A 27,957-nucleotide genomic window follows, 5' to 3' on the forward strand; every position below is an offset into this window, starting at 1 on the left:
AAATAAAGGAAATTCTAATTTTATAATCTCTTGTAGATGGAAATTATTATTTAAATATGTATGTTTTTATTCATTCATTTTAATTATTCATTATTATAATAATTAATACAATATTAATTTATTTATTTTAATTAATAAATAAAAAAACAATATCAATATTTTAATTTTCTTGTATCTGGAAATTATTATTTAATTGTACTATTATTATTTATCCGTTTCACTGATTCATTATTTTAAAAATGAATTTTTTTTTATTTTTTATTAATAATTAATAAAAAAAGAAAACATGTAATATTACACGGAGAAAAATGGAAAAACGAATAAAGTAACTTTTACTACTTTAAAAGTAAAATTGGACCTGTCCGAAGTTTCTGCGCATCTCTGGCAACTTTTACTCGAAAAATAGTAAAATTGACTCTTTCTGTAGTAAATTTTACTGTTTCCGTAGTAATTTTTACTATTTCTGAAGTAAATTTGACTATTTTTGGAGTAAAAGTTGCCAGAGATGCGCAGAAACTTCGGACAGGTCCAATTTTACTTTTAAAGTAGTAAAAGTTACTTTTTCTTTTTTTCCGTGTAAATATATACGAATTTGTGTAATCATAGGCGAGAAAAATTGAGGAACACAAAAGAAAACAGGAGCGCAAAGCATCCGAGAAACAAGAGCAGAAGCGACAAGAGAGATTGCAAAAAGCACGAGAAGCTGCGAAAGATCGCGAAGATAATACACGACCTTCACAAACCGATTCCGCAGGTGGTGCACCGGGAATGAATGATTTTCATGAATTTTTGAGCGATCCCGACGTTCTTGAATCTTTCCAGGTTTGTCCAGATTTATCTTTTTTTTAATACAGAAAGTAAAAAAATTGGTCAAGTACGAGTTACACTCGCTTACATAGGGTTCCGTTCACGATTATATAAATTTATATATTTAAATATAATATTTCAAAAGGGTTAGCTATATTTTTCGTAAAATCTACACATAAAATTAAATATGACTACCAAGTTAAACCATAAGGGTTCCGTTCCGGTTCACTACGTGAACGGAATCCTCAAAATTCAAAAAAATTCAATTTTTCATAGACAGACAATAATTAAGATTACAAATTCTTGCACAAAATACACCTAAAAGTGTAGAAAACAATTGACAGACAAATACGAGTAGAGGAAGACCCCTTTTACCACCAAAAAGCCGTCCAAAATCATAAAAAAGTTCCCAAAAAAATTCAATTTTTCTTAGGCAGACTATTTTATTGCAATTTCTTGCACTAAATACACCTAAAAGTGTAGAAAAAAAATTACACCCTGATCCGAGTAGAGGAAGACACCTGTTACCACCTAAAAGTCATCCAACCCAAAAATCCAAAATCATAAAACAGTTCCCAAAAAAATTCAATTTTTCTTAGGCACACTATTTTATTGTAATTTCTTGCACAAAATACTCCTAAAAGTGTAGAAAAAAATTGACAGCCAAATACGAGTAGAGGAAGACACCTGTTACCACCTAAAAGTCATCCAACCCAAAAATCCAAAATCACCAAAAAGGTCCCAAAAAAATTCAATTTTTCTTAGGCACACTATTTTATTGTAATTTCTTGCACAAAATACTCCTAAAAGTGTAGAAAAAAATTGACAGCCAAATACGAGTAGAGGAAGACACCTGTTACCACCTAAAAGTCATCCAACCCAAAAATCAAAAATCATAAAAAAGTTCCCAAAAAAATTCAATTTTTCTTAGGCACACTATTTTATTGTAATTTCTTGCACAAAATACTCCTAAAAGTGTAGAAAAAAATTGACAGCCAAATACGAGTAGAGGAAGACACCTGTTACCACCTAAAAGTCATCCAACCCAAAAATCCAAAATCACAAAAAAGGTCCCAAAAAAATTCAATTTTTCTTAGGCACACTATTTTATTGTAATTTCTTGCACAAAATACTCCTAAAAGTGTAGAAAAAAATTGACAGCCAAATACGAGTAGAGGAAGACACCTGTTACCACCTAAAAGTCATCCAACCCAAAAATCCAAAATCACAAAAAAGGTCCCAAAAAAATTCAATTTTTCTTAGGCACACTATTTTATTGTAATTTCTTGCACAAAATACTCCTAAAAGTGTAGAAAAAAATTGACAGCCAAATACGAGTAGAGGAAGACACCTGTTACCACCTAAAAGTCATCCAACCTAAAAATCCAAAATCATAAAAAAGTTCCCAAAAAAATTCAATTTTTCTTAGGCACACTATTTTATTGTAATTTCTTGCACAAAATACTCCTAAAAGTGTAGAAAAAAATTGACAGCCAAATACGAGTAGAGGAAGACACCTGTTACCACCTAAAAGTCATCCAACCCAAAAATCCAAAATCATAAAAAAGTTCCCAAAAAAATTCAATTTTTCTTAGGCACACTATTTTATTGTAATTTCTTGCACAAAATACTCCTAAAAGTGTAGAAAAAAATTGACAGCCAAATACGAGTAGAGGAAGACACCTGTTACCACCTAAAAGTCATCCAACCCAAAAATCCAAAATCATAAAAAAGTTCCCAAAAAAATTCAATTTTTCTTAGGCACACTATTTTATTGTAATTTCTTGCACAAAATACTCCTAAAAGTGTAGAAAACAATTGACAGCCAAATACGAGTAGAGGAAGACACCTGTTACCACCTAAAAGTCATCCAACCCAAAAATCCAAAATCATAAAAAAGTTCCCAAAAAAGTTCAATTTTTCTTAGGCACACTATTTTATTGTAATTTCTTGCACAAAATACTCCTAAAAGTGTAGAAAAAAATTGACAGCCAAATACGAGTAGAGGAAGACACCTGTTACCACCTAAAAGTCATCCAACCCAAAAATCCAAAATCATAAAAAAGTTCCCAAAAAAATTCAATTTTTCTTAGGCACACTATTTTATTGTAATTTCTTGCACAAAATACTCCTAAAAGTGTAGAAAAAAATTGACAGCCAAATACGAGTAGAGGAAGACACCTGTTACCACCTAAAAGTCATCCAACCCAAAAATCCAAAATCATAAAAAAGTTCCCAAAAAAATTCAATTTTTCTTAGGCACACTATTTTATTGTAATTTCTTGCACAAAATACTCCTAAAAGTGTAGAAAAAAATTGACAGCCAAATACGAGTAGAGGAAGACACCTGTTACCACCTAAAAGTCATCCAACCCAAAAATCCAAAATCATAAAAAAGTTCCGAAAAAAATTCAATTTTTCTTAGGCACACTATTTTATTGTAATTTCTTGCACAAAATACTCCTAAAAGTGTAGAAAAAAATTGACAGCCAAATACGAGTAGAGGAAGACACCTGTTACCACCTAAAAGTCATCCAACCCAAAAATCCAAAATCATAAAAAAGTTCCCAAAAAAATTCAATTTTTCTTAGGCACACTATTTTATTGTAATTTCTTGCATAAAATACTCCTAAAAGTGTAGAAAAAAATTGACAGCCAAATACGAGTAGAGGAAGACACCTGTTACCACCTAAAAGTCATCCAACCCAAAAATCCAAAATCACAAAAAAGGTCCCAAAAAAATTCAATTTTTCTTAGGCACACTATTTTATTGTAATTTCTTGCACAAAATACTCCTAAAAGTGTAGAAAAAAATTGACAGCCAAATACGAGTAGAGGAAGACACCTGTTACCACCTAAAAGTCATCCAACCCAAAAATCCAAAATCACAAAAAAGGTCCCAAAAAAATTCAATTTTTCTTAGGCACACTATTTTATTGTAATTTCTTGCACAAAATACTCCTAAAAGTGTAGAAAAAAATTGACAGCCAAATACGAGTAGCGGAAGACACCTGTTACCACCTAAAAGTCATCCAACCCAAAAATCCAAAATCATAAAAAAGTTCCCAAAAAAATTCAATTTTTCTTAGGCACACTATTTTATTGTAATTTCTTGCACAAAATACTCCTAAAAGTGTAGAAAAAAATTGACAGCCAAATACGAGTAGAGGAAGACACCTGTTACCACCTAAAAGTCATCCAACCCAAAAATCCAAAATCATAAAAAAGTTCCCAAAAAAATTCAATTTTTCTTAGGCACACTATTTTATTGTAATTTCTTGCACAAAATACTCCTAAAAGTGTAGAAAAAAATTGACAGCCAAATACGAGTAGAGGAAGACACCTGTTACCACCTAAAAGTCATCCAACCCAAAAATCCAAAATCATAAAAAAGTTCCCAAAAAAATTCAATTTTTCTTAGGCACACTATTTTATTGTAATTTCTTGCACAAAATACTCCTAAAAGTGTAGAAAAAAATTGACAGCCATATACGAGTAGAGGAAGACACCTGTTACCACCTAAACGTCATCCAACCCAAAAATCTAAAATCACAAAAAAGGTCCCAAAAAAATTCAATTTTTCTTAGGCACACTATTTTATTGTAATTTCTTGCACAAAATACTCCTAAAAGTGTAGAAAAAAATTGACAGCCAAATACGAGTAGAGGAAGACACCTGTTACCACCTAAAAGTCATCCAACCCAAAAATCCAAAATCATAAAAAAGTTCCCAAAAAAATTCAATTTTTCTTAGGCACACTATTTTATTGTAATTTCTTGCACAAAATACTCCTAAAAGTGTAGAAAAAAATTGACAGCCAAATACGAGTAGAGGAAGACACCTGTTACCACCTAAAAGTCATCCAACCCAAAAATCCAAAATCACAAAAAAGGTCCCAAAAAAATTCAATTTTTCTTAGGCACACTATTTTATTGTAATTTCTTGCACAAAATACTCCTAAAAGTGTAGAAAAAAATTGACAGCCAAATACGAGTAGAGGAAGACACCTGTTACCACCTAAAAGTCATCCAACCCAAAAATCCAAAATCATAAAAAAGTTCCCAAAAAAATTCAATTTTTCTTAGGCACACTATTTTATTGTAATTTCTTGCACAAAATACTCCTAAAAGTGTAGAAAAAAATTGACAGCCATATACGAGTAGAGGAAGACACCTGTTACCACCTAAACGTCATCCAACCCAAAAATCTAAAATCACAAAAAAGGTCCCAAAAAAATTCAATTTTTCTTAGGCACACTATTTTATTGTAATTTCTTGCACAAAATACTCCTAAAAGTGTAGAAAAAAATTGACAGCCAAATACGAGTAGAGGAAGACACCTGTTACCACCTAAAAGTCATCCAACCCAAAAATCCAAAATCATAAAAAAGTTCCCAAAAAAATTCAATTTTTCTTAGGCACACTATTTTATTGTAATTTCTTGCACAAAATACTCCTAAAAGTGTAGAAAAAAATTGACAGCCAAATACGAGTAGAGGAAGACACCTGTTACCACCTAAAAGTCATCCAACCCAAAAATCCAAAATCACAAAAAAGGTCCCAAAAAAATTCAATTTTTCTTAGGCACACTATTTTATTGTAATTTCTTGCACAAAATACTCCTAAAAGTGTAGAAAAAAATTGACAGCCAAATACGAGTAGAGGAAGACACCTGTTACCACCTAAAAGTCATCCAACCCAAAAATCCAAAATCATAAAAAAGTTCCCAAAAAAATTCAATTTTTCTTAGGCACACTATTTTATTGTAATTTCTTGCACAAAATACTCCTAAAAGTGTAGAAAAAAATTGACAGCCATATACGAGTAGAGGAAGACACCTGTTACCACCTAAACGTCATCCAACCCAAAAATCTAAAATCACAAAAAAGGTCCCAAAAAAATTCAATTTTTCTTAGGCACACTATTTTTTTGTAATTTCTTGCACAAAATACTCCTAAAAGTGTAGAAAAAAATTGACAGCCAAATACGAGTAGAGGAAGACACCTGTTACCACCTAAAAGTCATCCAACCCAAAAATCCAAAATCATAAAAAAGTTCCCAAAAAAATTCAATTTTTCTTAGGCACACTATTTTATTGTAATTTCTTGCACAAAATACTCCTAAAAGTGTAGAAAAAAATTGACAGCCAAATACGAGTAGAGGAAGACACCTGTTACCACCTAAAAGTCATCCAACCCAAAAATCCAAAATCATAAAAAAGTTCCGAAAAAAATTCAATTTTTCTTAGGCACACTATTTTATTGTAATTTCTTGCACAAAATACTCCTAAAAGTGTAGAAAAAAATTGACAGCCAAATACGAGTAGAGGAAGACACCTGTTACCACCTAAAAGTCATCCAACCCAAAAATCCAAAATCATAAAAAAGTTCCCAAAAAAATTCAATTTTTCTTAGGCACACTATTTTATTGTAATTTCTTGCATAAAATACTCCTAAAAGTGTAGAAAAAAATTGACAGCCAAATACGAGTAGAGGAAGACACCTGTTACCACCTAAAAGTCATCCAACCCAAAAATCCAAAATCACAAAAAAGGTCCCAAAAAAATTCAATTTTTCTTAGGCACACTATTTTATTGTAATTTCTTGCACAAAATACTCCTAAAAGTGTAGAAAAAAATTGACAGCCAAATACGAGTAGAGGAAGACACCTGTTACCACCTAAAAGTCATCCAACCTAAAAATCCAAAATCATAAAAAAGTTCCCAAAAAAATTCAATTTTTCTTAGGCACACTATTTTATTGTAATTTCTTGCACAAAATACTCCTAAAAGTGTAGAAAAAAATTGACAGCCATATACGAGTAGAGGAAGACACCTGTTACCACCTAAACGTCATCCAACCCAAAAATCTAAAATCACAAAAATGGTCCCAAAAAAATTCAATTTTTCTTAGGCACACTATTTTATTGTAATTTCTTGCACAAAATACTCCTAAAAGTGTAGAAAAAAATTGACAGCCAAATACGAGTAGAGGAAGACACCTGTTACCACCTAAAAGTCATCCAACCCAAAAATCCAAAATCATAAAAAAGTTCCCAAAAAAATTCAATTTTTCTTAGGCACACTATTTTATTGTAATTTCTTGCACAAAATACTCCTAAAAGTGTAGAAAAAAATTGACAGCCATATACGAGTAGAGGAAGACACCTGTTACCACCTAAACGTCATCCAACCCAAAAATCTAAAATCACAAAAAAGGTCCCAAAAAAATTCAATTTTTCTTAGGCACACTATTTTATTGTAATTTCTTGCACAAAATACTCCTAAAAGTGTAGAAAAAAATTGACAGCCAAATACGAGTAGAGGAAGACACCTGTTACCACCTAAAAGTCATCCAACCCAAAAATCCAAAATCATAAAAAAGTTCCCAAAAAAATTCAATTTTTCTTAGGCACACTATTTTATTGTAATTTCTTGCACAAAATACTCCTAAAAGTGTAGAAAAAAATTGACAGCCAAATACGAGTAGAGGAAGACACCTGTTACCACCTAAAAGTCATCCAACCCAAAAATCCAAAATCACAAAAAAGGTCCCAAAAAAATTCAATTTTTCTTAGGCACACTATTTTATTGTAATTTCTTGCACAAAATACTCCTAAAAGTGTAGAAAAAAATTGACAGCCAAATACGAGTAGAGGAAGACACCTGTTACCACCTAAAAGTCATCCAACCCAAAAATCCAAAATCATAAAAAAGTTCCCAAAAAAATTCAATTTTTCTTAGGCACACTATTTTATTGTAATTTCTTGCACAAAATACTCCTAAAAGTGTAGAAAAAAATTGACAGACAAATACGAGTAGAGGAAGACACCTGTTACCACCTAAAAGTCATCCAACCCAAAAATCCAAAATCACAAAAAAGGTCCCAAAAAAATTCAATTTTTCTTAGGCACACTATTTTATTGTAATTTCTTGCACAAAATAGTCCTAAAAGTGTAGAAAAAAATTGACAGCCAAATACGAGTAGAGGAAGACACCTGTTACCACCTAAAAGTCATCCAACCTAAAAATCCAAAATCATAAAAAAGTTCCCAAAAAAATTCAATTTTTCTTAGGCACACTATTTTATTGTAATTTCTTGCACAAAATACTCCTAAAAGTGTAGAAAAAAATTGACAGCCAAATACGAGTAGAGGAAGACACCTGTTACCACCTAAAAGTCATCCAACCCAAAAATCCAAAATCATAAAAAAGTTCCCAAAAAAATTCAATTTTTCTTAGGCACACTATTTTATTGTAATTTCTTGCACAAAATACTCCTAAAAGTGTAGAAAAAAATTGACAGCCATATACGAGTAGAGGAAGACACCTGTTACCACCTAAACGTCATCCAACCCAAAAATCTAAAATCACAAAAAAGGTCCCAAAAAAATTCAATTTTTCTTAGGCACACTATTTTTTTGTAATTTCTTGCACAAAATACTCCTAAAAGTGTAGAAAAAAATTGACAGCCAAATACGAGTAGAGGAAGACACCTGTTACCACCTAAAAGTCATCCAACCCAAAAATCCAAAATCACAAAAAAGGTCCCAAAAAAATTCAATTTTTCTTAGGCACACTATTTTATTGTAATTTCTTGCACAAAATACTCCTAAAAGTGTAGAAAAAAATTGACAGCCAAATACGAGTAGAGGAAGACACCTGTTACCACCTAAAAGTCATCCAACCCAAAAATCCAAAATCATAAAAAAGTTCCCAAAAAAATTCAATTTTTCTTAGGCACACTATTTTATTGTAATTTCTTGCACAAAATACTCCTAAAAGTGTAGAAAAAAATTGACAGCCAAATACGAGTAGAGGAAGACACCTGTTACCACCTAAAAGTCATCCAACCCAAAAATCCAAAATCACAAAAAAGGTCCCAAAAAAATTCAATTTTTCTTAGGCACACTATTTTATTGTAATTTCTTGCACAAAATAGTCCTAAAAGTGTAGAAAAAAATTGACAGCCAAATACGAGTAGAGGAAGACACCTGTTACCACCTAAAAGTCATCCAACCTAAAAATCCAAAATCATAAAAAAGTTCCCAAAAAAATTCAATTTTTCTTAGGCACACTATTTTATTGTAATTTCTTGCACAAAATACTCCTAAAAGTGTAGAAAAAAATTGACAGCCAAATACGAGTAGAGGAAGACACCTGTTACCACCTAAAAGTCATCCAACCCAAAAATCCAAAATCATAAAAAAGTTCCCAAAAAAATTCAATTTTTCTTAGGCACACTATTTTATTGTAATTTCTTGCACAAAATACTCCTAAAAGTGTAGAAAAAAATTGACAGCCATATACGAGTAGAGGAAGACACCTGTTACCACCTAAACGTCATCCAACCCAAAAATCCAAAATCATAAAAAAGTTCCCAAAAAAATTCAATTTTTCTTAGGCACACTATTTTATTGTAATTTCTTGCACAAAATACTCCTAAAAGTGTAGAAAAAAATTGACAGCCAAATACGAGTAGAGGAAGACACCTGTTACCACCTAAAAGTCATCCAACCCAAAAATCCAAAATCACAAAAAAGGTCCCAAAAAAATTCAATTTTTCTTAGGCACACTATTTTATTGTAATTTCTTGCACAAAATAGTCCTAAAAGTGTAGAAAAAAATTGACAGCCAAATACGAGTAGAGGAAGACACCTGTTACCACCTAAAAGTCATCCAACCTAAAAATCCAAAATCATAAAAAAGTTCCCAAAAAAATTCAATTTTTCTTAGGCACACTATTTTATTGTAATTTCTTGCACAAAATACTCCTAAAAGTGTAGAAAAAAATTGACAGCCAAATACGAGTAGAGGAAGACACCTGTTACCACCTAAAAGTCATCCAACCCAAAAATCCAAAATCACAAAAAAGGTCCCAAAAAAATTCAATTTTTCTTAGGCACACTATTTTATTGTAATTTCTTGCACAAAATAGTCCTAAAAGTGTAGAAAAAAATTGACAGCCAAATACGAGTAGAGGAAGACACCTGTTACCACCTAAAAGTCATCCAACCTAAAAATCCAAAATCATAAAAAAGTTCCCAAAAAAATTCAATTTTTCTTAGGCACACTATTTTATTGTAATTTCTTGCACAAAATACTCCTAAAAGTGTAGAAAAAAATTGACAGCCAAATACGAGTAGAGGAAGACACCTGTTACCACCTAAAAGTCATCCAACCCAAAAATCCAAAATCATAAAAAAGTTCCCAAAAAAATTCAATTTTTCTTAGGCACACTATTTTATTGTAATTTCTTGCACAAAATACTCCTAAAAGTGTAGAAAAAAATTGACAGCCATATACGAGTAGAGGAAGACACCTGTTACCACCTAAACGTCATCCAACCCAAAAATCTAAAATCACAAAAAAGGTCCCAAAAAAATTCAATTTTTCTTAGGCACACTATTTTATTGTAATTTCTTGCACAAAATACTCCTAAAAGTGTAGAAAAAAATTGACAGCCAAATACGAGTAGAGGAAGACACCTGTTACCACCTAAAAGTCATCCAACCCATAAATCCAAAATCATAAAAAAGTTCCCAAAAAAATTCAATTTTTCTTAGGCACACTATTTTATTGTAATTTCTTGCACAAAATACTCCTAAAAGTGTAGAAAAAAATTGACAGCCAAATACGAGTAGAGGAAGACACCTGTTACCACCTAAAAGTCATCCAACCCAAAAATCCAAAATCACAAAAAAGGTCCCAAAAAAATTCAATTTTTCTTAGGCACACTATTTTATTGTAATTTCTTGCACAAAATACTCCTAAAAGTGTAGAAAAAAATTGACAGCCAAATACGAGTAGAGGAAGACACCTGTTACCACCTAAAAGTCATCCAACCCAAAAATCCAAAATCATAAAAAAGTTCCCAAAAAAATTCAATTTTTCTTAGGCACACTATTTTATTGTAATTTCTTGCACAAAATACTCCTAAAAGTGTAGAAAAAAATTGACAGCCAAATACGAGTAGAGGAAGACACCTGTTACCACCTAAAAGTCATCCAACCCAAAAATCCAAAATCACAAAAAAGGTCCCAAAAAAATTCAATTTTTCTTAGGCACACTATTTTATTGTAATTTCTTGCACAAAATAGTCCTAAAAGTGTAGAAAAAAATTGACAGCCAAATACGAGTAGAGGAAGACACCTGTTACCACCTAAAAGTCATCCAACCTAAAAATCCAAAATCATAAAAAAGTTCCCAAAAAAATTCAATTTTTCTTAGGCACACTATTTTATTGTAATTTCTTGCACAAAATACTCCTAAAAGTGTAGAAAAAAATTGACAGCCAAATACGAGTAGAGGAAGACACCTGTTACCACCTAAAAGTCATCCAACCCAAAAATCCAAAATCATAAAAAAGTTCCCAAAAAAATTCAATTTTTCTTAGGCACACTATTTTATTGTAATTTCTTGCACAAAATACTCCTAAAAGTGTAGAAAAAAATTGACAGCCATATACGAGTAGAGGAAGACACCTGTTACCACCTAAACGTCATCCAACCCAAAAATCTAAAATCACAAAAAAGGTCCCAAAAAAATTCAATTTTTCTTAGGCACACTATTTTTTTGTAATTTCTTGCACAAAATACTCCTAAAAGTGTAGAAAAAAATTGACAGCCAAATACGAGTAGAGGAAGACACCTGTTACCACCTAAAAGTCATCCAACCCAAAAATCCAAAATCACAAAAAAGGTCCCAAAAAAATTCAATTTTTCTTAGGCACACTATTTTATTGTAATTTCTTGCACAAAATACTCCTAAAAGTGTAGAAAAAAATTGACAGCCAAATACGAGTAGAGGAAGACACCTGTTACCACCTAAAAGTCATCCAACCCAAAAATCCAAAATCATAAAAAAGTTCCCAAAAAAATTCAATTTTTCTTAGGCACACTATTTTATTGTAATTTCTTGCACAAAATACTCCTAAAAGTGTAGAAAAAAATTGACAGCCAAATACGAGTAGAGGAAGACACCTGTTACCACCTAAAAGTCATCCAACCCAAAAATCCAAAATCACAAAAAAGGTCCCAAAAAAATTCAATTTTTCTTAGGCACACTATTTTATTGTAATTTCTTGCACAAAATAGTCCTAAAAGTGTAGAAAAAAATTGACAGCCAAATACGAGTAGAGGAAGACACCTGTTACCACCTAAAAGTCATCCAACCTAAAAATCCAAAATCATAAAAAAGTTCCCAAAAAAATTCAATTTTTCTTAGGCACACTATTTTATTGTAATTTCTTGCACAAAATACTCCTAAAAGTGTAGAAAAAAATTGACAGCCAAATACGAGTAGAGGAAGACACCTGTTACCACCTAAAAGTCATCCAACCCAAAAATCCAAAATCATAAAAAAGTTCCCAAAAAAATTCAATTTTTCTTAGGCACACTATTTTATTGTAATTTCTTGCACAAAATACTCCTAAAAGTGTAGAAAAAAATTGACAGCCATATACGAGTAGAGGAAGACACCTGTTACCACCTAAACGTCATCCAACCCAAAAATCTAAAATCACAAAAAAGGTCCCAAAAAAATTCAATTTTTCTTAGGCACACTATTTTATTGTAATTTCTTGCACAAAATACTCCTAAAAGTGTAGAAAAAAATTGACAGCCAAATACGAGTAGAGGAAGACACCTGTTACCACCTAAAAGTCATCCAACCCAAAAATCCAAAATCATAAAAAAGTTCCCAAAAAAATTCAATTTTTCTTAGGCACACTATTTTATTGTAATTTCTTGCACAAAATACTCCTAAAAGTGTAGAAAAAAATTGACAGCCAAATACGAGTAGAGGAAGACACCTGTTACCACCTAAAAGTCATCCAACCCAAAAATCCAAAATCATAAAAAAGTTCCGAAAAAAATTCAATTTTTCTTAGGCGATATGTACGATATATGTACAGGTATGTACTGAATCTTCACTATATCTCTCTTATTTTGTTGATAACTGTTAATGCCTAGCAGGACGTTAGAAAATATTGTTTTCTTTTTCTCCGTTTATTGGGGATAATTTTATATATAACCCTTGATCTGAAGGGAAATAATAATGTTATTATATATAATAAAATATAATATATAAATACATGGTGTTCCAAAAGTATGGAAACTTGCAAATATTTCGAAAAGTACGGATTTTCGTAAAAAATATTCAAAACAAAGTTGTTCCCAAAAAAATGTACATTTTTGAACCCAAAAAATTGGTCCCGGGACCCAACAGTGAAAAAAGAAGTATCACGAAAATGCGTAGTTTTCGAGATATTTGCAAATTTCAATGCTTTTGGAACACTCTGTATAACTAAAAATTTTATTACATTTTAGTTTTAACAATTAATTTTTTTAATCTTGGCAGAGTCTGATTTTTTGTATTTTTAAATATTGGTTGAATGTTGGGCCAATATTGAAATTGGAGCCTTGGCATTGGTCTCTACACTCCCAGACTTGGACCAATATTATTAAAAATAACTTGTCCAATATTTAGCCAATATTCAGTCTTTGCAATTTCCCACTGGGGACATGAGTGAAACCGTAAGCTTTCCGTTTCGGTTCATTGCGTGAACGGAACCCTAAAAAAATAGTGGAATTAACAAAAAGAAAATTGTAAAATAAAATAAAATAAAAAATAGAAAAAATCGAATAGTTAATTATTAGTAATGAAATTTGTATAAAAATTATTATCCAGGATCCCGAAGTGGCAGAGGCATTTAAGGATATATCCTCGAATCCATTAAATATGATAAAATATCAAAATAATCCGAAGATTATGTCATTAATAACAAAGGTCGCATCAAAATTCGGAGGCGCAGGTGGAATGGGAGGATTTCCTGGTATGATGGGTGGAATGCCAGGATTTCCTGGAACTGGTGCGACACCACCACCAAAGCCATCTGCTCCCAATGATGACGTTGGTCTTGATTAAATTTAAAAAAAAGTAAGTTTTATTTACTTTTTCACTTTTATTTATACACATATTTTCCTTAGAATTATTTTTATTAGTTCGTTTGGAATTTTAATTTTACAATAAAAAAATATATATATATTTTACATCAATTTCGAGTTTTAAAATTAAAAAAACAAAAAAAATATTTTTAATATCGAATATTATTGAAATATCGAATTTTATCGATATATCGAACTCTATCGCTATATCGAATTTTACCGATATATCGAATAAATCTTGATATATTGAATACTATCGAAATATCGTTATTCTATCGGTATATCGAGTAAATCTTGATATATCAAATATTATCGAAATATCGAATGAATCTTGATAATATTGAAAACTATCGATATATTGAAAAAACTTGAGATATTGATATTAAAAATTTTTTCAATAACGAAAAATAAAATTTGGATTATAATTTTTATTTTGAAATAAAATATGTTAATATTTCTTTTTCAAAAAAATAATAATAAAAAAAAATTTCAAAACTAAAGAAATTTTTTTTTTTTCTTTCTTCTCAGAAAACAATCAAGACTCCAGATTTGCAAGTTTTCAATGGACCCTACTTTCTGGCAGAGAGGAAAATTTTTACGTCATTATAATGTTACATTTTATTTTTTAATTTTTTTTACTCTATAGAAAGTTTAATAATTATTCTCATCATCAATTCAATTAATTTAGTTGACAAATATTTTACATGTACTAAATATAATTTAGATTTTTATAATCAAAAAAAAATTTTTTTGTTTTAGGAAAAAAAATAGATTTTCTTTTTTTATACATAGAATTTTGAACACCAAGAGTTGTAAATTGTTGATAATAATCATGTAAAATGAATATTTTACAAAAAAGTGATGAATTTACAATTGAAAAAAACTGCCAAAATTATATGAATAATAAATGTGAGTTGCATTTAATTTTTTTTATACATGTAATAATAATAATAATAATTATTCTTATAAGGAGTGGAAAACGAAGGCAGTTTTTTTTACTTTTTCTAAAAAATAAAACGATTTACAAATCATATTCTAGTTATTGTCTGCATTTATATATATGTGTGTGTAAATACATATATAAATGTAGGAGAATTCAATAAAATCTTAAATTTATTTTTAGTCTATTTATTGTATACTATTACTTAGTTTTTTTTTCTTCATTTTATCGAGTCTTATTCCAATTATTTATATTATTATTATTATTAATAATATCGGTTTTACCTTACCAACAGATGGTAAGATAGTTCTTGAAAAATACAAGAATTACCGACACGGAAATCTACATTACCACCTGATGGTGAGGAAAAGTTTTAAAAAATGAAAATATAAAAAATTACCGACGCAGAAATCTACCATACCGACTGATGGTAAACAGTTTTTTTTTGAAAAATAAAAATATTAAAAATTACCGACACAGAAATTTACCTTACCGACTAAAGGTAAAACAGGTTTTTCGAATAATGAAAATATAAAAATTACCGACCTAGAAATCTACCTTACCGACTGATGGTAAAACAGGTTTTGATATTTTCTCAAATTTTTCAAATATGCTTCACCATCAGTCGACAAGATAGATTTCTAGGTCGGTAATTTTTTATATTTTCATTTTTCAAAAAAAAAACTGTTTACCATCAGTCGGTAAGGTAGATTTCTAGGTCGGTAATTGTTATATTTTCATTTTTTTAAAAAAATGGTTTACTATCAGTCGGTAAGGAAGATTTCTAGGTCGGTAATTTTTATATTTTCATTTTTCAAAAAACTGTTTACCATCAGTCGGTAAGGTAGATTGTGGTCGGTAATTTTTTATATTTTCATTTTTAAAAAACTGTTTTACTATCAGTCGGTAAGGTAGATTACTGTGTCGGTAATTTTTATATTACTATTTTTCAAAAAAAAAAATTTTGTACCATCAGTCGGTAAGGTAGATTTTTAGGTCGGTAATTTTCTATATTTTTTACCATTTTGTTAATTTTTTAACCATCTACATATATTTTAAAAAATATTGTTTTTTTAAAAAAAAGTATTATTTTTATTATTTTTATTAACTATAGAAAAATATTATTAAAATGTAAGATAAAATATATTTTACGAAACTTTATGTTTGTTACTGAAAAATTGCTTTTTAAATCGAAGAAATGTGCGAAGAATAATTTTGATAATTAACAAAAGTAAATAAATTGTTAGAAAAATGATAATTAATAAAAATAAATATACATCTATCAATGATACTTGCCACCAATGCAAATGAATTGCAGGTGATTTTAGTGAATCGCCACCATTTCTCAAAATGTATTCAATCCAAAATATTGCCATTTCCATTGGCGGGAATGGTCGATCTTTAAAAATTCTCGACTCATTCTTTGCAGCTTCTCTAAAAAAAGAAAAGAAAAAAATTTTTTTTTTTACATTTTCATTCTAATTAAAAAATATTCAATTTTTTTTTTAATTTTCTTTAACTAAACTCGTTATAATAACAAAAATAATGATAATTTAAAATAGTTTTTCTTTTCATATTTTCATTTAAAATAAAAAGAAAATTTTGTTTTATTTTTAATTGTAAATAAAATTGAATTTTTCTTTTTTTTTTAAATTTTCAATTATTTTACCGATAGGAAGAATTGTTTAAAATTCTCTCTAAAGCATTGTCTAAACTTTTTTCTCCAATATCTCCATAGTTGATGCGAATTCCCATTTTTTTCTTGACGAAAATTTGCACATTTCGAAATTGATCCGTGTGAAGAGGAATGCCAATGATTGGAACTCCGAAATAAAGGGATTCCTGAAGTCCTAAGAGTCCACAGTGAGTTATAAAAACTCGGGTGTTATTGTGTTCTGCACAAAAAAAAGAGAAAAAAAAAGAAATAAGAAATAAGTTCGTAATTCAAATAAAAAAAAAAATTGAATAAATAAATTCAATTTAATTAGAAATTAAAAAAAACAAATTAAAACTTTTTTTTACAACTAGAAAGAAATAAAAACTACTTTTTTTCACTAAAAACAAATCAAAACTATTTTTATTTAAAACTAAAAATAGTTTTTATTTATTTTTAGTGGAAAAAAATATTTTTTTATTTATTTTTAGTGATAAAAATAGTTTTTTCTACTAAAAACAATTTTTAAATTTTGTTTTTTAGTAGAAACAAAAAAAATTTTTTTTTTGTTTTTAGTGAAAAAATAGTTTTTCTTTTTTTTGTTTTAAAAGGAAAAAAAATTTAATTTTCTAAAAACCTAGAACTCGAATTTGTGGCGTCCAGGATAAAATTTTCACATTATCAGGAAGACCCGGTGGAAGAAGATTTTTATCTTTGATTTTTATTAGAACTCTCACTGGTGCAATTTTGGCAAATGATGAATAAAATGCAAATATTGTCTTCTTTGGTAATGTTTCAACACGAATTGCAGTTCCAAATGAAAAATAAACAACTCCATTTTTACTTTGGTCCATCCATGCTTTTAATTTCTAAAAAAATAAAAATTGTTCTCTTTAAAATTAAAAAAGAAATTTTGAGAAAAAAATATTTCTTTTGCTTCTAATTTATTTTTAAATTTTGTTTAATAAATTATTATTTTTTATGTATATATATTTATATATTCATTATAAATAAATATTAATAATAATTTAATAATTTATTTATTTATTTTTCTAATTTTCTAATTTTTTAACGAAATGAAATCGCCAACATACGGGAGTAAATTTCTCTTCATTTTGACTAATGTGAATTCCTCCAACTTCAATGAGATCGGGTGTCATCGGTCGAATTCCATATAAAGAATGAAAATTATTTGTTATAAGAAGAGCAATTTTTTTTTCCACATTTCTAATTGATGGCATATCAGATTTAAGATATTTTCTCATTGCTTTAGTTTGTGATTTTTCAGTCATCCAATAAAATGCCAATAGCGATGTGAATTTGAATAAAGTATTTTTTAAACGATCAACAAATGTTTCAATATCACCGATATCCATCATTGTACTTGGATAGAATGCCGTTGAAAATGGAAGGCCCATTGAATTCATTGCCCAAATTGGTTCGGGAATTGAAGTCACTGCCACAATTGGAACTTGTAGAAAATTACCAATTCCAAAGAAGCAAGTCGCTCCAAAAAACTGAAAAGTAAATTTTATATTATTTTCTTACGCAGACAATTTTTGATATGATAGAATTTTTAGTTTAGAAAAATTTTTAATTTGGCGAATTTTTAGTTATTGCTTAAAACAAAAAATTTTTAGGTACCAAAATTTTTACTTAACACAATAATTTTTATTTTACAAAATTTTTTATAATTATAGAATTTTTATTTTTTTGTTAAATAAAAATTCTGTAAAATATATAAAAATTCTGCCACATCAAAAATCTGCCAAATAAAAATTATGTTAAATTAAAAATTCTGCCAAATAAAAATTCGGTCAAATAACAAATCTGCCAAATAAAAATTCGGTCAAATAAAAATTATGCCAAATAAAAATTCGGTCAAATAAAAAATCTGCCAAATAAAAATTCTGCCTAAATAAAAATTCGGTCAAATAAAAATTCTGCCAAATAACAAATCTGCCAAATAAAAATTCGGTCAAATAAAAATTATGCCAAATAAAAATTCGGTCAAATAAAAAATCTGCCAAATAAAAATTCTGCCTAAATAAAAATTCGGTCAAATAAAAATTCTGCCAAATAAAAATTCGGTCAAATAAAAATTATGCCAAATAAAAATTCGGTCAAATAAAAAATCTGCCAAATAAAAATTCTGCCTAAATAAAAATTCGGTCAAATAAAAATTCTGCCAAATAAAAATTCGGTCAAATAAAAAATCTGCCAAATAAAAATTGTGCCAAATAAAAATTCGGTCAAATAAAAAATCTGCCAAATAAAAATTATGTTAAATTAAAACTTCTGCCAAATAAAAATTCGGTCAAATAAAAATTATGTTAAATTAAAAATTCTGCCAAATAAAAATTCGGTCAAATAAAAAATCTGCCAAATAAAAATTGTGCCAAATAAAAATTCGGTCAAATAAAAAATCTGTCAAATAAAAATTATGTTAATTTAAAAATTCTGCCAAATAGAAATTATGTTAAATTAAAATTTCTGCCAAATAAAAATTCGGTCAAATAAAAAATCTGCCAAATAAAAATTCGGTCAAATAAAAAATCTGCCAAATAAAAATTATGTTAAATTAAAACTTCTGCCAAATAAAAATTCGGTCAAATAAAAAATCTGCCAAATAAAAATTATGTTAAATTAAAAATTCTGCCAAATAAAAATTCGGTCAAATAAAAAATCTGCCAAATAAAAATTTGGTAATTAAAAAAAAAATTTTTATTCTATCAAATAATTAAATAATTAAAAAATAAATAAATAAACAAAACAAAAAAACTCACCTCACTGATAACAAGATCGTAGGAACGTTCTTTAAATGAATTTTTTAAAATATTTTGCATTTTTTCTGTACCCATTAATTCACAAAGATCATTTCCATATTTAGTGGCAATATATTTAAGACTATTTTTATTAAAATTAAATGCCATTTCAATTTCATTATCAGTCACATGTTGATTTTGTAATTTACTTAAATCGACAATTCGCGTGTAATTTTTTGTTCCATTTTGTGGTTCATAATGTGAAATCACATCAACTTTATGTCCAGCATTTGATAAACCTTTCATTAGTGCTTCGAAAAAAATATTATGACTTTTTGCAGCAAATGGAAAAATGCCGAGAATTCGATATCCTTCAATTTGGAAAAAATAAAAAATAATAAATATCATGAAATAGCGAATAATTTCCATTTTTTTTTAAATTATTAATTAACGACAAATAGTTTCACTATTCATAATTTTTTTTTCCTTTTTGTTAAAAAGTTTAGAAATTTTTTTTTTTCGTTAATTTATTTGCTTCATTATTTTATTATTATTTATTTAAATTATTTTATTAAATAAAAAGAAGAGCAAAAAAAAAAATTGAAAATTTCAAATGAATTACAATCAGACAATTAATAGAAACTGTTCTGCAAATTTTTTTTTTTTTTATCTAATTTTAGTGTTTACGTTTATCATATTATAAATCATATCATCATTATATCTAAAATTGATAAGCATTTATGGTAAAAAAAAAGAATTCTAATCAAGTAATGTACGAAAACATTATTTGCTAATTAATTTTTGGAAAAGAATTTATTACATCCTCAATTTTATAAATTGATATTTGCAATTTTTTTTTACAGAAAAAAGATTTTAATTTTCTAAATTATAATTGTTTTTTATTCTCATTAAATGTTACATTTAATAATAATAATTTAAAAAAATAAACAATTATCAAAATTTAATTAGTTTTTTTCTTCTTGATAATGTTTTTATTTTTGAAATTAAAAATTATTCGCAAAATTTTAACGATAATATAGAGAATCAATAGAAATAAAAGTAACAAAAATCCATAAATATCTAAAAGTTCATTTTGAGTCCAGTGCAAATTTATTGCGGGAGATTTTAAAATTCCTCCATTTCTCAGAACATATTCAATCCAATAAGTTGTTGATTCCTCGGCACTTATTGGCCGATCTTTGAAATAAATCGAAGCCTTTTTTGCAGCTTCTCTAAACAAAAAACAAAAAAAAAAAATTCAAAAAATTTTATTTTCAGTAAAAATATAAATTTTTTAAATTATTACTACAATTTTTTTTTAATCCTTTCGAAAAACTGACATCAAATTCGTAATCAGCGACCTAGAAAACCCCCTGAGTAACAAGTTTCACGTAAATCCGAACGATTTTTAATTTCCGCCCGCCATATTGGATCCGCCATTTTGAATTTTGAAAATCTGATATTGGATTCGTAATCAGCGACCCCAAAAACCCCCGAGTGACAAGTTTCAAGAAAATCCGAACAAATTTTAAATTTTTGACCGCCATTTTGGTTCCGACATTTTGAATTTTGAAAAACTGACCTCAGATTCGTAATCAGCGACCCCAAAAACCCCCGAGTAACAAGTTTCACGTAAATCCGAACGATTTTTAATTTCCGCCCGCCATATTGGATCCGCCATTTTGAATTTTGAAAAACTGAACTCAAATCACATTTACCTGTATGTAGAATTATTTAAAATTCGCATCAAAGCATCAAATAAAATTTCCTCTGTAATATTATTGATATTTAATTTTATGCCCATATTTCTTTTAACTAATTTGTCCATATTAAAAAATTGATCAGCAGCCACTGGAATTCCAATAACAGGAATTCCAAAATAAAAAGCTTCCATTGAACTCAAAAGTCCACAATGTGAAATGAAAGCTTTTGTATTTTTATGTCCTATTTTCAATAATGATAAATTACATTATATATATTGTTATTTATTTCTTTTTTGTTTTAAATAATTAAACAAAATTAAAATTAATTTAATTAGTAAAAAAATTAATTATAAATACTTAATACTGGAATTTGTGGTATCCAGGGGAGAATCATAAGATTTGTTGGACTTCCAGGAAATAATTGTTTTGCATTTTTAGCTCGTATTAAAAATCTAATAGGCTTTAATTTTTGAATTAATGAATAAAATGCAAGAATTATCTCTTTCTGCAATGAATCAACGAGAATTATTGTTCCCATTGAAAAGTAGACAACTCCATTTACACTTTCGTCCATCCATTTTTGTAATTTCTTAAAAAAAAAAAAATGATAACAAAATAAATTCGTTAATTATTTCCTGTATTTCATTTTGTGAAGCTTTAAAAAAAACGAATTCTGCGTTTCTAATTGGATTGTAATATTTCCGGACATATTACCGTCCAATAGAAAGCGTGGAACTGTTTTTGTAAACGCCACTACCCTACCCTGAATTAATTTAGTTGGTTTCCATTGTCCCCACTCGCCAATTGTCATAAATCTCTTCAACTACCGCACCCTGCTCTAGTGAAATTTAATAACAATAATAACAATTTAATAATAATATCTTAATAATAATAATAATAATAATAATAATAATAATAATAACAATAATAATTTAATAATTTTAACAATATAGTTACTAAATTTTTACTAGAGCAGGGTGCGGTAGTTGACGAGAATTATGACAAATGGAGAGTGGGGACAATGAAAACCAACCATTCTAACCTCCCTCGCAATAATTTTCCTACCGCACCCTGCTCCAGTGAAAATTTAGTAACATTCTAGTTGAAATTAAAAATTACTATAAAGTCACTAAATCACTAGAGCAGGGGGCCATTTGCCATAATTCTCGTCAAATACCATTTCCACCATTTTGAGATGTTTCCCTGTTCCCTCATGTATTTTCCCCAGTTATTCATTATCTAGTATGAAACATTTGCTTTCAGCCACTGAATCCAATACGACACTAATCTCGCTCATTAAATTTCTTCTCCTTAATTTTATTTTTTGGGCAATATTCTCGTCTGCTATCGCACCCTTCTCTAGTAAAAATTTTTAGTGACTATATAGTTAAAATAAAAATTTACTATAAAGTCACTAAATCACTAGAGCAGGGTGCGGTAGCTCACTGAGAATTATGACACAGGAGTGTAGGAACCAATTCCCACGCCACTGGTTCAATTGCATTTTTAGGTTATGTTTCTAAATCATCAAAATATTCGATTTAATTTTTATAAAATGAAAATCATTTCAATTTCAAAAATTAATTAAAAAATTGTCTCACCGGCGTAAATTTGGTGTCATCTTGTAAAATATGTAATCCACCGACTTCAATTAATGCCGGTGTCATAGGTTTAATTCCATTGAAACTAAAGTGAGTGTTAATTAATGTTAAAATTGAATTTTTTGTTAATTCTTCAACATTTGGTAGATCGGCACTTATATATTTTCTTATTAATTCAGTTTGTATTTTATCCGTGTAGTAGTGGAATTTATAAATCAATACATGTTTCTCTATTATATTTTGCAAACGATCCCAAAAGGAATTTATTTCCACTAATGATGATATAATATTTGGATGTGTTGCCGCTGTTGATGGATTTCCAATTGTATTTTCCACCCAGGGATATAAAGTTTGTGCCGATAGTGTTATCACTGGAATATTCAAAAAATGTCCTATTGCCATAAAACAATTCATTCCAAAAGCCTGAAAAAAAAATTTTTTTTCGTTAATGATCAGTTATTGTAGAATATAAATTGGGGAAACAAATATTTTTTGGAATATTGAAAAAAGTAAAAGTAGCAGGTAAGAGAGGTTAGAAGTATTGTGTACTAAGTAGAAGGGAGGGGGTAGCAGGGCTGTGTAGCTGTAAATTGAAACTTCTTTTTCGTTTCCACTTTCTGCCTTTTTGGTTACCCAACCCTGCTTTATGAATTATTTCTAACCTTACTTTTTGTAAGTAAAAATAGTTAATTAAAATTATTATTAAAAATAAAATTAATTAATTCTACAATAAAATTGTACCTCAGTAATTAATACATCGTAATTTGAGTCAATTTTAAGTTTTTTGATTATTTCCTGTATTTCTCCATTGGCGAGTATTGAACAAAGAAAATTTCCAAATTCATTGGATATCATTTTTATAGGATCACGTTTATAAATATTTAATACTTTATCAATTGTAATATCATATGTAATATTTGGTGTAATTTTTATTGTATTATAGAGAACTTTATAATTTTTTGGTGAATTTTCTAATTCACGAGCAACAATAACGTCAACATGATGACCTTGTTTTAATAATGCTTTAATCACTGAATGACAAAAAATATCATGACTTTTTATTGTTAATGGAAATATTCCCAAAATTTTATATCCCACTGCACTATTAATTAAAATATCAAAAAAAATCACAATTGTCAACAATTTTGATAAAAATTTCATTTTGCAAGTGTAAAACAATTTTTAACATTTAACTTGTAGACGTATTATTTTGTTTCACCTATTGTTAAACTTTTAAGTGTAAAATAATTTATATATATAAATATATACAAATTTGTACGCCTCTTTCTTATCTGTAACCTGCTTATTCATATCAATGAGTCTCTTTTTTTATGACCATGAATAGTTTTAGTTTTTTTTTTTAACCTTCTTTGTATGGTAGATGTTTTATAAAATAATTTTTAATTTCCTTTAATTAAAAAATAACATATTTTTTATTTACTGTAATAATTATGTTTTTATCATTAACATATTATATTTATTTAATTATATTTTATTCAGAATTAATAAAAAAAAATTTTCAATCTAAAAGAAATAAATTTGAAAAATATTGTTTGTTCCAAATAAACATTTGTTTGATTTAAAGAAACATTTGTTTAATTCAAATAAATGTTCGGTTTATTTAAATTTTTCAAACGAGGAACAGATTTTTTTATAAAACCAAATGAATTTTCTTGTTGATTTAACCAAAAAATTTTTGAATTAAATTTTTAATTAACTTTTTTCTTCTTAATTATTTTAGATTTGCTCTTGCTTTTATTATAGGCAATGATAATTACTCGAATAATATTTCTAATAATATAAAAATTAATGTAAAAAATTAAAATAAATGAAATTAGCAAAAATCCATAAACATCTAAAAGTTCTTTTTGTGCCCAGTGTAAATTTACAGCAGGAGATTTTAAAATTCCTCCATTTCTCAAAACATATTCAATCCAATAAATTGTCGCCTTCTCCACATTTATTGGACGATCTTTGAAGAGAATCGATGCATTTTTTGCAGCTTCTCTATAAAATTAAAAAAAAAAAAATTTTTTAAATTTTTAACAAATAAAAAAAAGGTTTATCTTTAAAAATTAGACACCCCTTTTAATGATATTTAAATACCTGTACGTAGAATTATTTAAAATAACCATTAAAGTATCGAAAAGAATAGTTTCGGTAATATTTCTGAAATTTAATTTTATTCCCATATTTTTTTTGTTCAATTGATTATTATTAATGAATTGATCAGCAGCAACTGGCATTCCTATAATTGGAATACCAAAATAAATGGCCTCCAATGAACTTAAAAGTCCACAATGTGTTATAAAAGCTTTGGTATTTTTGTGATCTGTGAAATAAAATTGAAATTTATTTTATTTTTTTGAAATAAATTTCGTTGAAGAAAATAAAAATATTAAGAAAAGTTTAATTTATTACTTAAAACTGGAATTTGTGGTATCCATGGAAGAATTTTGATATTTTCTAATAAATTTTCATCATTGGGAAAAAGTTTTTCGATATTTTTAGCTCGTATTAAAAATCGAATTGGTTTTAATTTTCTAATAACTGAATTGAGAGCAAAAATAAAATCCTCTGGTAACGATTCAACGAGAATTATTGTTCCCATTGAAAAATAAATAACTCCATTTTCACTTTCGTCCATCCATTTTTGTAATTGCTTAAAAAAAATGATAACAAATTTATTTATTTTCTTTTTTATTTTGTGAAGCTTGAAAAAATGAGTTCTACATTTCTGATTGGATTGTAATATTTCTGGAAATATAACCGTCCAATAGAAAACGTGGAACTGTTTTTGCAAACGCCACTACCCAATCCTGTCCTGAATTAATTTTAACCTCTCTCTTGCAATAGTTTTGGATTTAACTACCGCACCCTGCTCCAGTGGAAATTTAATGATATTCGAGTTAAAATTAAAAGTTACTATAAAGTCACTAAATCACTAGAACAGGGTGTGGTTGCTGACCGAGAATTATGAAAAATGGCGGGAAAAATATAAATTTTTACACTAGGCAAAATTTCCATTCACTAATTGTCATAATTCTCGTCAAATACCATTACCACCATTTTGAGATGTTTCCCTGTGCCCTTATGTATTTTCCCCAATTATTCATTATCTAGTATGAAACATTTGCTTTCAGCCACTGAATCCAATACGACAATAATATCGCTAATTAAATTTCTTCTTCTTCCTAATCTTATTTTCAGGACAATATTCTCGTCTGCTATCGCACCCTTCAATAGTAAAATTTTTTAGTAACTATATAGTTAAAATAAAAAGTTACTATAAAGTCACTAAATCACTAGAGCAGGGTGCGGTAGCTCACCGAGAATTATGACACAGGGATGTAGGAACCAATTCCCACGCCACTGGTTCAATTGCATTTTTAGGTTATGTTTCTAAATCATCAAATTATATTCAATTTAATTTATAAAAAAAAATTAAAATCATTTTCAATCTAATGATAAAAATAAATGAAAAAAATTTTCTTACAGGCGTTAATTTGGTGTCATCTTGTAAAATGTGTAATCCACCGACTTCAATTAATGCCGGTGTCACAGGTTTAATTCCATTGACACTAAAGTGAGTGTTACTTAATGTTAAAATTGAATTTTTTGTTAATTCTTCAACATTTGGTAGATCGGCACTTATATATTTTCTTATCAATTCAGTTTGTATTTTATCCGTATAGTAGTGGAATTTATAATTTATCAAATGTTTTTCAATTGTATTTTGTAAACGTTCCCAAAATGAATTTATTTCCACTAATTTTGTTAAAATTGTTGGATGTGTTGCAACTGTTGTTGGAATTCCAATTGCTTCTTCTACCCAGGGAAATAAATTTTGTGCTGATAGTGTTATCATGGGAATATTTAAAAATTTCGCTAAACCCATAAAACAATTCATTGTAAATGCCTAAAAATATTTATTTTAATTTTTATTTAGTTTTTAAAATAAAAAAAATATTATTTTTTTTAATATATTTATATAAATAAATATATTTAAAAAAAAAATTTTTTTAATCTGCTTCCACGATATTTTTAGGACGGGACGATGCGCGCGCATCCATTGCCAACTGTCGCCAAAAAAAATTAATTCCTACAATTTCTGCTTGTAAATATTATTGAAATTATAAAAAAAATTGTTCTGTTAAAGAAATTAAATATATTACGTCATCTAGGTTAAATAATTTTTTTTATTCTTTGTACACTTTTATTAAAATTATTTATTCATAATATAATTTATTTAATTTTATTTGTCGATAGTTGGCAATGGATGCGCGCGCATTGTCTCGTTCTAAAAACATCGTATTCAAGATCATTCAATTTAGCTATTGTAGAATCAGCCTTAAAAAATATCCCATTCGCCATTAGTATAATTCTCTTCATCTACCGCACCCTGCTCTAGTCAAACTTTAGTGCCTTTATTGTTAAAAATTAAAAGTTACTATAAAGTAACTAAATTTTAACTAGAGCAGGGAGCGGTAGTTGACCGAGAATTATGAATACAGGGTTGAGTTGCTAAATTATTAAGTAAAACGTCCCAAATATCCCACTCGCCATTAGTATAATTCTCTTCATCTACCGCACCCTGCTCTAGTCAAACTTTAGTGCCTTTATTGTTAAAATTAAAAGTTACTATAAAGTAACTAAATTTTAATTAAAGCAGGGAGCGGTAGTTGACCGAGAATTATGAATACATGGGTTGAGTTGCTAAATTATTAAGTAAAACGTCCCAAATGTAAAATTTCACATTTGGAACGTTTATAATTTTGGCAGTTGAAATTTAATTTATATTATTTATAAATTATATAAATATAAATTAGAAAAAATAAATAAAAATAAATTACCTCAACAATTAAAACATCATAGTAATTTGAATTGGCTTTGAGTTTTTGAATTATATTTTGTAATGCCACATTGCCAAGCAATTGACAGGGATAATTTCCAGCAATTTCTGATATAAATTTAACAGGATCACCCGATGCATTTGAAAGAAATTTCTCTAATTTTAAATCTTTAATTGTATTATTTGATAAAAGTTCCATTAGATTATAAATAATTGTAATTTTTTCGGGATAAGAATTTTTTATATCACTAGCAACAATAACGTCCACTTGATGACCATGTTTTGCCAAAGTTTTTATCACTGATTGACAAAAAATTTCGTGACTTTTTATAGTTAAGGGAAATATGGCTAAAATTTTATATCCCATTGCACTATTAATTAATGTAACAAGATACACAAGTGTTAAGAATTTTGATAAAAATTCCATTTCTTTTTTTTTTTTGTTTTATTGTATATGTAAAAATAGTTAACAATTTCCTATGTAAAGCGGAATATTTACTCCTTTTTAATTGCAAAAATTATAAAAATTTAAAATTATAACTTTTTTTATCTGTTCTCTTTTTTTTTCTTTTAACTAGCTTACTATTGTGATAAAGAAAATTCCAGTTTTTAAATATATTAATAACTTATAATATTATATATTTATATTAATAATATGTTATATTATAATATATAATAATGATAATAATAT

General features: G+C 27.9%; 2 protein-coding genes and 2 long non-coding RNA genes across 10 annotated transcripts in view; 2 read left to right on the forward strand and 2 right to left on the reverse strand.

Annotated features, from left to right (window-relative positions):
- LOC127281355 (putative protein FAM10A4) overlaps positions 1-14,867 on the forward strand; it is a 34,801-nt gene extending 19,934 nt beyond the window's left edge. Inside the window, exons 4-6 of the mRNA XM_051305037.1 lie at positions 607-822; positions 13,495-13,743; positions 14,280-14,867. Of these exons, the coding sequence (XP_051160994.1) occupies positions 607-822; positions 13,495-13,731 (453 nt within the window). The 3' untranslated portion in view covers positions 13,732-13,743; positions 14,280-14,867. The remainder of the gene's footprint in view (positions 1-606; positions 823-13,494; positions 13,744-14,279) is intronic.
- LOC127281365 (uncharacterized) lies at positions 1,363-6,242 on the reverse strand. 5 transcript variants are annotated; one of them, XR_007843002.1, is made up of 4 exons: positions 5,811-6,242; positions 3,819-4,648; positions 2,657-3,154; positions 1,363-1,494 (listed from the first exon to the last, which is right to left on the reverse strand). It is a non-coding gene; the product is annotated as an uncharacterized LOC127281365 (long non-coding RNA). The 5 variants fall into 5 exon arrangements; XR_007843001.1 differs by lacking the exon at positions 1,363-1,494 and adding an exon at positions 1,533-1,660; XR_007842998.1 differs by lacking the exon at positions 1,363-1,494 and adding an exon at positions 1,693-1,826.
- Positions 8,234-12,665, forward strand: LOC127281366 (uncharacterized). Of its 3 annotated transcripts, none has more exons than XR_007843003.1 (3): positions 8,234-8,683; positions 10,178-10,841; positions 12,336-12,665. It is a non-coding gene; the product is annotated as an uncharacterized LOC127281366 (long non-coding RNA). The 3 variants fall into 3 exon arrangements; XR_007843004.1 differs by lacking the exon at positions 8,234-8,683 and adding an exon at positions 9,157-9,347; XR_007843005.1 differs by lacking the exon at positions 8,234-8,683 and adding an exon at positions 9,410-9,679.
- Positions 14,868-15,777: 910 nt separating the features above from the next.
- LOC127281235 (uncharacterized) lies at positions 15,778-27,736 on the reverse strand. Its single transcript, XM_051304851.1, has 11 exons — positions 27,268-27,736; positions 25,911-26,333; positions 22,415-22,837; positions 21,171-21,402; positions 20,829-21,054; positions 20,078-20,342; positions 19,132-19,530; positions 17,440-17,862; positions 16,983-17,214; positions 16,361-16,586; positions 15,778-16,125 (listed from the first exon to the last, which is right to left on the reverse strand). The coding sequence occupies exons 1-11, from the start codon at positions 27,691-27,693 to the stop codon at positions 15,840-15,842; spliced, it is 3,561 nt and encodes a 1,186-aa protein (XP_051160808.1). The 5' UTR covers positions 27,694-27,736; the 3' UTR covers positions 15,778-15,839.
- Positions 27,737-27,957: the final 221 nt, after the last annotated feature.

This window comes from Leptopilina boulardi, unplaced genomic scaffold (genome assembly GCF_019393585.1).
Source record: "Leptopilina boulardi isolate dan_hultmark-lab unplaced genomic scaffold, ZJU_Lbou_2.1 LbouV2_266, whole genome shotgun sequence".
In the NCBI taxonomy this organism is placed as follows: Eukaryota; Metazoa; Arthropoda; class Insecta; order Hymenoptera; family Figitidae; genus Leptopilina; species Leptopilina boulardi.